The sequence below is a fragment of the Nelusetta ayraudi genome, unplaced genomic scaffold (genome assembly GCF_046127955.1).
Source record: "Nelusetta ayraudi isolate G7.1 ecotype Tasmania unplaced genomic scaffold, CSIRO-AGI_Nayr_v1 ptg000060l, whole genome shotgun sequence".
NCBI lineage: Eukaryota > Metazoa > Chordata > Actinopteri > Tetraodontiformes > Monacanthidae > Nelusetta > Nelusetta ayraudi.
This window is the reverse complement of record NW_027466110.1, coordinates 7,321,519-7,334,647: the sequence shown is the minus strand read 5'-3', so window position 1 is coordinate 7,334,647 and position 13,129 is coordinate 7,321,519. Positions and strand designations below refer to the sequence as shown.

Below are 13,129 nucleotides of genomic sequence, written 5' to 3'. Positions count from 1 at the left end.
TCATATGGGTGAGAACAGACTCTGATAAAGACGCAGCTCTCAATGCACTAAAGATATAAATAACACCCCCCCCCCCTCTCTCTCTCACACACACACACACATGCACAATGGGAGGTGAAGAGCCACGTCGCTGCGATCCGATCACAGATCAGAGGATAGGAGGAGCGACAGCGGTCAGGCAGCGCCTTTAAGAGGGAGCACAGGAAGCGGCGCTCCTGCTGAGAGGACAGATTGCGAGCGCGGTGTCTCAGATCACAGGAAGGAGGGAGTGAAGGAATGGAGGGAGAGAGGAAGAGAGGGAGGGAGGAGCAGGGGTGGAGGCCAGGGATGAATGAATGGAAGCGTCTGGATGTATGAAACGTGAGCGTGTGCAGCGACGCAGATCTACGGGATCCACTTTCTGCTCTTGGCTGCCGTTGGTTTCTGTGCGAACAAAGTGTTTAATTAGTTTTGAGCTGCCAACAACACACCTTCCAAAGGACTTCCTGCTTCCTGCTGCGCAGCTCGGAGCAGGAAATGGCCACATGCTGGGCGGAACTGATGATTTAAGGGGAGTTTGGGGTGGGTGCTTTTAAGAAATGGAAGCATGGTTTGACTTTCATGGCCACGGCAAAATCAAAAAAAGCTGAATTTATTGGGAAAGTAGATAGAATGACCTAAACAGAACTAAAGTACCAAGAGCTTTGGTACTTTGTGTTAAAAAAAGGAACAAAAAAAAACACCTCATAATGTCGCCCTGACATGTTTTATACGTGATGGGCGGAGGTGTTGTTCTGATGTGCTACTGCAGCTAGCATTAGCATGACAGAGCACAAACAGGCAGAGGCAATACTGCCGATTTCCTCTGGGGTGATGAAACACATGGCTCGTCCCTCTATCTTACATCTTGGCACCAAAACTTGCAGTGTTTATTTATATATGTACATATATGTACACACACACACACACACACATTTATATGTGTATGTATATATATATATATATATATATATACATACATACACATATTTTTTGTGTGTGTCTGTGTGTGTGTGTGTGTGTGTGCATATATATATATATATATATATATATATATATATATATATACATATATATATATATGTATATATATATATATATATATGTATATATATATATATATATATATATATATATATATATATATATATATATATATATATATATATATATATATATAGAGAGAGAGAGAGAGTATATCTTTACAGCTACATCAAGTGTAGTTTCACAAGGGGGAGAGGTAGCCAAATCCATCAGCGAGGTGGAAAAAAAAAATCAATACATCCTCCCTTTTACAGCAACTTCCAGCCTGCCGCCATTCCTGCCAATTTGACTGCAGCTTGACCCTGAAAGGCTCCACCGACTCCCACCGACCAACAAAGCCTTCGCAAGTCGCTCACGTTTATTTATTATTTATTTATTTTCTTCTTTATTTTTTTTTTATCTGCGATAAAGCCGAGGGACTGTGAGATGGACTGAGGTTGACTCAGGTCGTGTGGAGTGAATCTCCCTCACAGGAGCCAGAGGGAAGCCAGGTGGGAAACTACAGACAGAAATGTGGAATGCAGGAAGCAGGTGAGGGAAGAAAAAGTGAGAGCAGGTGCAAGGAAGGGATGTTTTCCTTTCAATGGAAAAAAAAAGGAGAGCTGTCTAATTAGAATTTATGTTTAACAAACAAGACAAAGAGGTGTTGCAGGCCGGTTTGAGTGCGGCTCACCCACCTTGCCTTCGTCTTTGGGACTGTCGCTCAGATGAACCACAGGACCTGGATGGGTTTTTGTCGATCTGCAACAGAGAGGGAGGAGGGAGGGAGGGAGGGGGGAATGGAATGAGCAGGTGAACATGAGGTGAGGATTTTATTCTGCCGATGCCAGTCACAGTTGGCTGCACCGGCTCACAGGACAAGAAATCACACCGTCGCTCGCCAGGATTTGCAATGCAGAGGATTTTCCCCCCCCCCTTTTTTTGTGTACTTTTTTCCCCTGTAACTCTGGCCGTTGAGGCGTTGCAACGCAGCAACACAAGACAAACACTAATCTTCTGTCATGCTAAAAACGTGGACGCTATCACCACGTTACACTAACAAAGTACTCCCACTCTTTGATGTTTAGCCTGTACGGTCGACAAACCGGACACAGAGCAATGTGAATACACACAATGTGAAAATTTGTTGTAGATTTTAATTTTTTTTTGCTAACAAGTCCAACCACAAATCAATAACAGCGGTTTTGCAGAACAGATGTTTGGTGGCCAAAAAGCTCGTCATCTGTGGGTGACAGTGCCCAAGAATTGTTTGCCAAACAGCTCTGACGCTCCCAAAATACATCCACAACCAACTGGGTTACAGTTACTATGCTTCTGTCGGGAGGTAGCGCCCCCTACGGTCCGGGAGTATGAATTATCATAGTTGGAGGACGAGTCCGTGCACAGGTTTGTTTTGGTCTACATGAAGAGCAGCAGTCAATATATAACAGCGTTTTGTTGTAGACCGTTTGACAGTTTTAAGATGTAGATTTTTTTTATTGTCAGATGTGCTGCTGAAGGAAAATGCTGTGAAATTACAGCACAATGACAAGTGATGAAAAAAACCAGATATCAAAGACACCAAAGGCAAAAAAAAAAAGAGGTTTATGTGGCATGAATAACAAATACAAACGCAGTAAAAGAAATGCAGAGTACGTGTGGAGGAATTGCACTATGTTGCTGCGTATGCATTCTGGGTGTGATTCAAATGGTGCACATTGCCACTGAGATCTGGTCAGCGTGAAGCACCTGCTGCCCGACGACTGAGGCACCAGCAGGGGGCATCACGCCTTCTTCACTTCTGTAGCATCCAGAAGTTTTACTGTTCAAGGACCAGCGAAGCTGCAAAAGGCCTTTTGAAAAGTTCTGAAAGGACCTGATATTGCTTCCTAAATATGATTACATTTTTAACATTTTTAGAACTATGTTTCATTGCAACTTCTTTGCTATATAGTTTTCAGTGGTGCAACAGTCAGGGACCTTTTCCATTGAAAAGAGCAAAATCTATTTTTTTTCTCGCCGGAAAAAAATGAGAAGTCAGTCTTATTAAACGCCGAGGCCGAGGAGAAAAAAATTGCCTTTTAAATGTTGAACACAAGAGAAAATGGTAATTAAGTTTGATTCAAGCGAAGGCTTCTGAATGAGGGATGTAACTAAAAGAGGTGAAGACTTCCCGTCAGTCGCTGAAAGCTTTTTCCAAGGCTTCGCTGTAAGAAGAGGGCTCTTCAAGAATTTTTTTTTCCTACAGATAAATGAAATTAAATGAAATTTCACCTCACAAGGCCAGTCTATCTCACACGCACACATCCTGGCTTTAAAGCTCCAGACTGATAAACAGTGTTTGAAGTTTTATACATGGAGATATTTTTTCAACTGCGCCGAGGCTGAGCTTTATAGATCCTGATGTTATTATCATTATTCCTGTTTGTCTGAGTAATTTAACACAGTGACACGAAGAAGCATCCACTAGAACCAAGTAGAGAGAATTGATTGAGTCCACAGCATCAACAACAGCAAAACAGCAACACAAAGAACTGAAGCTACAGCACAACTAGATCAATATCCTGCATCCCAAAAAAAGAACAGACCATAATAGTAAAATACTTTATTACTAAGATGAAGCTGCTTGATCTGACGTCGCACTGAGGACTTTCACCCTTCGTTAGCGTCGATGTTCCCAGAAGTGAGACGACCTTGTTAGGTAAGTTGTTGTGTAACTTGTGAAGTCTTGGACTGTTTTCATGTGAGCGGCACCTGGGATTCCTGCTGTCTTTAGTATGCGTTTCATGTTCATAAATAACGTTCCCAAGTGTGTCCTGGAATACAAACGAGTGTGCAGCTACGTGTGCAGATAGTGTCGGGCTGAGTGTTACAAGAACGTCTTCAACAATGGCATTAGAGCATCGTTTTAAAGGCAAACTATCAAAGTTTGGTCAAAGATGACTCATTTCCTGTTCAATTTAACTGCTAAACACATTTTCTTTTAGTTATTAATAAATGTTGGTCGGATTTGCTGTTCTCTTTTGTCTTGATTACAACGTCCTTCCTTCCCTCTTCTGCCTCTGAGAGCCAGTCACTTGTGTTAATTCATTCATCACTAACAAACAAACATTTGCATCCCAACTTGTGCTCCTTGTGTTTCTCTCCTCAGTTGTAACACAACGTAACTGAATGTTTCGCAGAACTTCCCTTAAAACATGGGTCATTTTCCGGATAGCATGTTTTTTTCTCTTCCTTTTCCTTCATCATTTGGTTCATATAGTTTGTTTACAATGATGACCATCAGAGGGTATGGACCTTTAAATACTTTTTTTTTCTATTCTAAAACACATCTCATTGATCTGCAGCAGCTACACATTCCGATCTTCTCTCCCTGCATCCTCTTTCGTTTCATCTCCGTTTTTTTTGCAACAACGACGTCCCTGCAGATGAAGCCGTGCGTGCGGTAAATATGTTGCGAGCCCATTTGAATTTCAATGAAAGCCGGGACCTCGTCCTGTTTGGGTGTCGGCGCTCCCACTCGAATTGTTGCTGTAACAGGCTATTTTCACGTGGGTTCATATTTAAACCTCGTCTGCAGACGTTTGCTGCACAAACACCAAAACGACTCACACTGGAGCTGTTTGCACACAGTGGGGAGAGAGAGAGAGTGAGCGAGAGAGAGAGAGAGAGAGAGAGAGAGAGAGAGAGAGGGTGGATGCTCGGCTGTTCTCCTGACGCCTCTCTGCAGGAAAAACAAAAAGTCCCTCCTCATCCCTATTCATGTGTTCTTTGCGTAGCATTAAAACCTCCCCAGCCAAACTCTGCAGCTCCCCTGTCGCTCTGTGTGCTGATGGGGGGGGGGGGGTTACAGGGAAGGGGGATGGGGGGGTGGCATTCGCCCCCCATAAGTTCAACTCGTAGTGAACTGCTCTTGAGGGGAGACAAACCGGAGAGCTGATGGTTAGAAAGTGCAGAGCGTACCAGAGTGGAGAAGGAGGCTGTGTGTGTGCGGTGCCCGATGGAGTCACTGCCACATAATAACGGCACACACGTCGGCTCGGCTGGTGCCTCATCTTTATGTAACAGGAGCTGCTGACGCAGGTTTTCAGCCTTCGGATGAACGTCTCCCTGCCCGATGCGTGCATTAAAGATCTCAATGGGAAATGAAATCAACCAGACTGTATATAACAAAAAAGGAGATGCTAGCAGTATCTGGCCGTTCTAATTTTATTTTCAAGCAGTGAGTCAATATATAGTCCAATGTAGAGCAAAACTAATAGAAGATATCTAGTCTGAACCCTGATGATCACCAAATGGATGTATTTTAGATACTGAAACTATTTTTTTCTTTAGAATGAGTCAAGTTAGCTCTGGGATTGGAGTCTTTTTCCATTTCTTCACCTTCCATTCTTCTGACTTGTGTCACACCCAAACTGTAAAACTCATAATACACAAATGTAAACTGATGAACAGTTATTCATTCTCATTCATAGTGCCCATCTACTGTGCAATACACAGGCTGGCGTCAAATTGAATGTCACGGGAGGCCACGTGTGTTCCCTGACACGGGGGCCAACAGGTGGCAGCCTTGCAGGGAAACGCTCAAAAGGCAGTGAAATGAGAATTCCACACTACTGGGCTGAATCAGGATCGTCGGCTCCGGCGCTTATTGGCAGCCAGTCCTCCCACACACGCACACATGCACACGCACACACACAGGCATCGGTGTGATGAGCCGCTCGCCACAGTGTCGGCTGTCACGAGGAAACGAGACGGTTCTGGTTTGAGGCTGACTTGTGGCTGACACTGTAGTAAGAGGTGGTGGTGGGGGTGGTGGTGGTGGTGGGGGTGGTGGGGTCTTGTCAGGCTAACGGCAGAAAAAAAAAGCCAGCTAAGTTTGTGGATCGGAGAGGAACGAGACGTGCAAGGGGAGGCTGGCTTGTCCATCCATCGGCAGCTTGTGTCAGGAAACAGACTGAAGCTGCAGCTTTATTGACGAGCGTCACTTCCTGAGCAACGGTTGGCTGACTCTGTCACTTCCTGTTTGTTGTTGTTGTTGTTGTTGTTTCTCATGACTGCCTCAAAAATCCTGACTGAATGACTTAACCTATTTGCAGGTCTTAATTCGATGGCTAGTTTACAGGCTAAGAAGCCCCTCCCACCCCCCCCAACCCCCCGCTCACGCTCTCTCTTGCCCAATCCAATGTTAGTGTTGTCAGTGAGCTGTGCTGCGGTTGTGAAGGCTCGCTGTAACGCGAACGCAGCAAAGAGGTTTAGTATGGGATTCAGTTGAGTTGTTCACATTGAGGTATACAATAATATATCTAATAAATCATGTTTGCACGAAATAAAATAACGAATATGTAATATGATATCGATATCAATCACGTCGTGCTTGCCAAAAAGTCTCGCTCTTTTGTAGCGAGACGAGCGCTTCAGGCAACCCTACTGCCTGTGTACATTATGAATGAACCTCTGGTTTAATCTGCCCTCTGTGTACTGCGCAGCCTGTATAATTATGCACATTTCTCCCCCTGGCCAGTAATATGCAGCTTTGCGGCACACATGCCAAGAACCCATATTTCCCCGCTGCAAAGTGCTGTGGGAGGACGACATCAAATGTCTCGAGCTTTAACATGAATTTAAACTACCGGATATGTTTGACTTTTAAATCAAAAAGCAAGAGAAGATTAAAAAAAAATTGAGCGGCGTGATCATTTATAATGCACTCAAGGGCAACTGTAACAACGCATGTTGGCAGCAAACATCAAACAGACTGGTGTGAGCAGCGAAAAAATATATTTGTGCATCCTCTTTCTATGTCACGTGTTGAAAAGTAGAACAGCGTGGAACAACAGGAAAATCTGCTGCTGTATCCGGAAGACATACTGCTACAATACAAATCCTCAAAAATCCTCCCTGCCTTCATCCTTTCTCTTTTTTTTTTTTTTCCTTTTTGCACTGTTTGCTGTGAGAAAGGCCGAGGAAACTCACAGTTCTATGGCCTTGTTCCACATGATGACGTAACCCGACAGGATGAACGACTCGATGTTGACGATGTGCGTGTTTCCGCGCTCCGTCCCCACGTACAGCCATTTGCTCTGGAAGGGAAGGTGGCAGAAGGTGATCCTGGCGAAACAAGAGCAGATAGAGCACCGTTAGAAATGAAGGAGAGCCGTTAACAACAGCAGTTAGTCACTGTGCACCTCGTTTTTTCAACTGTCCCTGCAGCAACCGCTACTCAGATACTACAGACAGACAGACAGACAGACAGACAGATGGTTAGATGGTTAGATAGAAGTTAACAGTTACCTATTGCCTTTCTGAGGCCTCTGTCTAATCACCAAACCTGGGTGTGTGCGTGTGTGTGCGTGCACATGCGCATGCTTGCAGTGTCCCCCAAACACTGACATCAGTATTTAATGACTGAGAACGACATTTAATATCTTTCAAATTGCTCCCCCGACCAGAAAGTCTTAATCTGGGTTTTGACTTCAGGAGGAGAGTTGAGATCTTTTTTGTTCAGCGGGAGGCATTAATATCCCGGCACTTCTCTCCTCTCCTCCCAGAGAAGTTTGCCGCTATATATAGCTCAGAGAAGCTCTTCAGAGTAGCAGCCAAAAGTGGAAGGCTGAACTTTTTTCCTCCTCTGTTACATCACAGAGGAGGAAAAAGTTCAGACACATGCACTACAGCATTAATTGAGCCTCCGTTCCGTGCGCCGCGTGCTCCCCCTGTGTTCAACAGCTCAAAATAGGCATAAAATATTTATTATTATTCAGTTGAGTTGAGTTCAGAGGCATCCCAGCCTCGGGACATTCATGGATCTTACCCACGTGTTCCACAAAATAAACCGTAAAATTGGCTTAACTTGAAGACTCTTTTTCCATCCACATTTCAAGAACATTATCTGACTGTAAGACACAGCAAAGAGCTATCATTATTTTTTTTACCCAGCACTAATGCGAGGAATAAAATTAGAATAAAATTAAACTGTAATGCTTTGAGCAACGACGCCCACTGCAGGCGTTTTAATCATCTTGGAATCTTTTGCATGAGTGTATGTGTGAAATGGATGTAGTGAGCTTTCAGCTCATTTAGTTTGAAGCTTACTTGCAAAGATGCAACCAACTTTAAAAATTGATGTTTTTCTTACCAACATTGCACCAACATTTTTTCTTTTGTTTTATTGTTTTCCAAAGCTGAGAATATCTTTGAGGGTATCACAACAGTGATCATGCAGATGGAGAAAAAAAAAAAAGCCAACTACATGCATGTTGTCATTCAGTGAAAACAGTTTGCTGCCATCCAGAAGCAGCACGGCAGCAGGTTTCATTGCAAAATCCTCCCAGACGAGGTGGCAACACTGTTTTTCCTGTTTAAAGTAAACAGGGGGAAAGATTCTCACCAGTGTGAGTATGTGTGTGTGTTTGTGTGCGCGAGTGTGTCTGTGTGTTTGGTTGGCGGAGGCTGGAATCTCTTGTCATCTGTCTGTGGCCAACAGATTACAGCCAACTCATGCTGTCTCGCTGGTGTGAGGAACGAGCGAGTGGCTGAGCTGAAGCCTTTTTCTCAGCAGCAGCAGCCATTTAGATTCACATATTTGTGTGTGAGTGGCTTCCTTTTATCTGTTATGGTCGAAACAAAGCAAAGAGGCAGGCTGTGTTTTGGAAGTAATGTTCCTGCAGTAAAAGGCTGCAGAGTTTAGCTCAGCATTCAACAACATAAAATCCTCCTCAGCCGAAGGATCACCGTGACCGCGTGTTTCCGCCTGCTAGTGGACCACCAGCAGCTTCCTGACACACAGGAAGTAGTGGATGAGGCTGAGGGAGTTTCACAGCCAGCACCTGGAGCATCAGACCTGACATTCCTCAGGGTTGTGTTCTCGCCCCACTGCTCTTCCTCATCTCTGGAGACTATTTTGTGAAAAACTCCTCAAGTATGCAGATGACGTCGCTATAACTCGGTCCTGTTCTGCCGAGTCTGCATCCGCCTCACCTGCCCCGCCCAGCTCAACTTCCTTCACCTGGCCTTATCTGACCACACCTGTCTCATCTGAGACGACAGCAGAATCTAAGACAACCTGCCGTACACAGTGAGCTAAACTACACTGGAGACAAAGTCCGTTTTTACTCGTGCAAACAAGGCCAGTGAAATTGATTCTGATTCTACATTCCAGTGCATTCTGCGGTCCTGCTAGCCTCGATTACCTCGTGGAGGCTGGAGGAGGAGGGGGACTCCCCCTCTCCCCACTCTTCCCCCCACTCCACCCAGCAAGTGTCAGGATTATTAGATAGAAGATAAATGAGACAGCAGACAATTCAATAAGGATTTTAGGGGCCCGTGGAGATGGGGGAATGGGGGGGGGGGGGGTGGCACAAGTTCTGTGACTGTGGCAAAGAATTTTGCAGCATTTTTGTCCAGTGACAGCATCCCGCCTCTGACATGGTTATGTTTGAATCCAAGGTTTCAGTATTTGGTTGGCAGCCGTGTGACTTGAAGGGAGCTGCTGAGCAGGACTGACGTTCGTCACTTCCTGGTGACGCAGCCGTCTCTCTCTGAGGGGGTGTTGGAGCGCTAATTATCAGACAGAAGCACCCCAGCCCCTGTTGTCTGCCACCGCCAGGCCACTGGAAGATGGATGACTCACGCCACCCTCCTGTTTTTTTTGTTTTTTTTGTTCCTGCTTTTGTCTTCGAGCATGATTCACCACGTTACGGCTGTTGACTTCGAGAGGCTCCGCTTCCCACCTCGTTGCTCCGACAGTGGCTTTCATGTACAAACACACACACGCACACACAAACACACACACAGGTGGTATTCTCCTGGAGCCAGCCGGAATTACACTTCATTACCCAACAAACCGAGCAGGATCATTGTGACTGGTTAGTTGATATATATGAACATATACATATGTACATATATTTGAAACAAATATAAGATAACGTGAGAGGTTTTCCCAAATTTCAGTGTATATAGCAGCCAAGTATTAAATTGTGTGTGTGTGTGTATATATAGAATTTACATATATATTATACACACACGCACGCACGCACGCACGCAAGCACACCCACACACCCACACAAACTTAGGCCATTCTTCTTCACAAAAACAGTTTTTGAGGCATAACATGCTTTACAAACTTTCTCCAACTGGCCTCAAGTCCACTGGACTCAAAGCACCTATCTGGGGCAACAGCCAATAGAGCAGAATTGAATAGGTGAGGCCCAATCTGATTAAAAAAAACACACACACAAACAAAATAACCCAAATTGGATTGTTCTTGAATCAAAGGCAACAAATCATTTGAGCGAGCTGGTTGCAGGCTTTCCACCAGTGCAAAGGGCGACACTTCTCAGTGCCCCCCAGAGAGTCGCAGTGAGCCGCAGTCTTTAAGCTCCTGCCAAAGCCACTTGTTTGTAGAGAAAAGCCTGTGGTGCCACTCTTTGAAATGAGATATTGCCGTGTCCAGTTTCAAATGAAACTCCTGGCTCTCTGACACTCGCCAAACTGGAGAAAACTGGTGGCACATCAAGGAAGTGCAACCATCGCCGTCGCTAACGTGGCTTTGATAGTGAGACAAATATTCAGACAAAATCTCAGTCGACGTCAGCGTTGCTCAGAGCAGCACAACTGAACAGAAATGTCTGATGGTTCTCAGTCATCAAGATCACAAGAACAAGTGTAGTTGTCCTAACTTAACCCACTCTACTTAATGAAAATGGCCCATTTGTCATAAGGTTCTGTGAAGCAACATGTCAAAGGAGACGGATCTTCCGGCAAGTCGGTGCTTCAACTCCCGCGGTGGGGTGAAAAGTGAGGAGGCAGCAAACAAAGAAGAGCATTAGCAGTTAGCAGCTAGCAGCCAGCACGTCTTCCTGCTCAGGTTCATCAGTCTGGGTGAAAGACCAACAGTGGAGGGACGGCGAGGTGGTTCAACCCGCCAACACCCTTTTTTTTTTTTTTTTACCCCCAACTGCAGCCTCAACAGCAAAGCAGCTCTCTGTGCGTTCAGAGAAGGCGTGTTGTTGCAACATTCCGTCAGCGCTTTATAAGTAGCGACAAAGGCACAGCGTGCAGCGGCTGGCCGCCTCCATCGACATCATCGACTGGCTGCGGCTGGAAAAACATTTGCCCCCGGTCATCCGAAAGGTTTCGAAACCGTGTCGCCCTCAGAGCTTTACAAATCGTTAAAGGGCACGTCGCAGTTTAAAAAAAGAAGAAGAAGGAGAAGAAGAAGGAAACCTCTGCTGCTGCACATTATCCCCAAGAGGCCGGCCGAGGCAGTGCACCGCGTGTCGTCACCCGAGCATGAGAGCGCCGGATTAACGGCACACGGCGCCATGTGCCGAGGAGTTAATGAACTGTCCCCACATTTCACACACAGTCGGATAAACCCAACTCTCATTAGCAGGAGTCACGTCTCGCAGCGTAAAGTAATGTCACAAACCAAAAAAAAGAAGAAAAAAAAATCAACGTGCAAAATTGTGATTAACACGTCACATTAATGGGCGAGTGCTGCTCACCTCTCTCTGTTGAATTTAAGAGAGTGCAGGACGGCTGGACGCCTCTGACGGAGGTTCCACAAATGTAGTGTGTCGTCTGCGCAGGCCGATACTAGCGCCCCCTAGAGACAAAACAAACACACACACACACACACACACAGACACACACACCAAAAGAAACAGGTCAAGTTAAAGCTTCGGAACTTTACACACTGAGCCTCAAAATCTATGTTGCAATATTGCAAGTTAAAGAAAACTAAAGTCACAGCAGGAAACAGCAGACACATTAACATCGATAGATTCTTCACTCTAAGTTTTGTCCTGATGGATGAAAGACTTGTCTCAGAGACACATTTGGTCACAATTTCAGTCAAACTGCTGAAATATAACTTCTGAAATATATCTAATATCAGCACACGTAGAGGTCAAGTTGCACAGGAAGGTGCTTCTGCACAACATTCACTGTCATCTTTTAGACATTTGCTGATGACGGCTAATGACTTCTGACTGACCTTGACCTCGACCTTGCACCAACACAGTCAGTGCCTATTTGAAAGTGATAAACTGCTGTGGTGGATTCCAACATGTCCTCTGACGTGTTTGCCAAGATCACACAAGGATGGATGAGATCAGACCGGCAGACAGGATGGATGTGAGGTCACATCAGGGGAAAAAGACGACTTCCTGTCTGCACTCGGACATCGTCATCAGAACAAACATATTGCTGTCTTACAGTTCATCCCGTTTGTCAGAAGCGCACTCTTGTCCTCCATCCCTGCAACTCTGCCAGGCTGTCAGAACTGTCACATGTCTCGACGGCGTCTCATTCCCACATCTGCAACGTGTCATCGGTGGCCCCAGTAAAAAGTCATTTTAGCTGTGAGCTCGCAGCAGGCCTGCGTGTTGGGGGACTGGCTTTTGAAACAAATTGGCAGCAAAATGAAAAAAAAAAGATCGAAAAGTGAAAATAGGAGCCACAAAGCCTGGAAACCACTGAGTCCTCAGACTCAGACTGAATCACAGGTGCACCTTTTAAGTTCATTAATGTTCAAAGCATTGTGGGTCAGTAAACTTTCTTCTCAACATTCTGCTGCAGTTTTTTAATCACCTGACTTTCTGTCTACTCTGATCTTCCCTTTTTCTGTTATATTTATTGCACCTTATTTATATAAATGCTTTGAAATAAGCACCATGGAAAAACGTTACCACTAGATAGCATGGAGCCCTTGGCATGGCCTGGCCTAGCCTGGCCTGGCCTGGCCTGGCCTGGCCTGGCCTGGCTTGACTCAGAATGGCTCAGAACAACATCCTGCCCTTCATCTGCCTTACAACCCTCATCTGTCTTTGCCTAAGTTGAGAATCAGCCACAACTCTATAACTTAGAGTGGCAACAATTCATCTTGCTCCACGATCCACAGTGGCAAACACATTTTACTTTCCTGCAATAATAAAATGCAAATCAGCTCTTAAGTTAACTTTAAACCCATTACCATGAGAAACAGTGAAGCCAAAACATCCTTCAGACCCCATTAAAAGGCTTTTCCATCGCATTTAACCCATTGCACCTTTATCTAGCGCAGCTTCTTTCGATGAGTCACGCA

At 45.1% G+C, this 13,129-nt stretch overlaps 1 protein-coding gene across 1 annotated transcript in view; it reads right to left on the bottom strand.

Moving 5' to 3' along the window:
- Positions 1-13,129, bottom strand: part of LOC142897769 (uncharacterized) — a 108,372-nt gene that overhangs the window by 45,577 nt on the left and 49,666 nt on the right. Inside the window, exons 4-6 of the mRNA XM_076040320.1 lie at positions 11,550-11,650; positions 7,018-7,152; positions 1,740-1,803 (exon numbers count right to left, since the gene is read on the bottom strand). Of these exons, the coding sequence (XP_075896435.1) occupies positions 1,740-1,803; positions 7,018-7,152; positions 11,550-11,650 (300 nt within the window). The remainder of the gene's footprint in view (positions 1-1,739; positions 1,804-7,017; positions 7,153-11,549; positions 11,651-13,129) is intronic.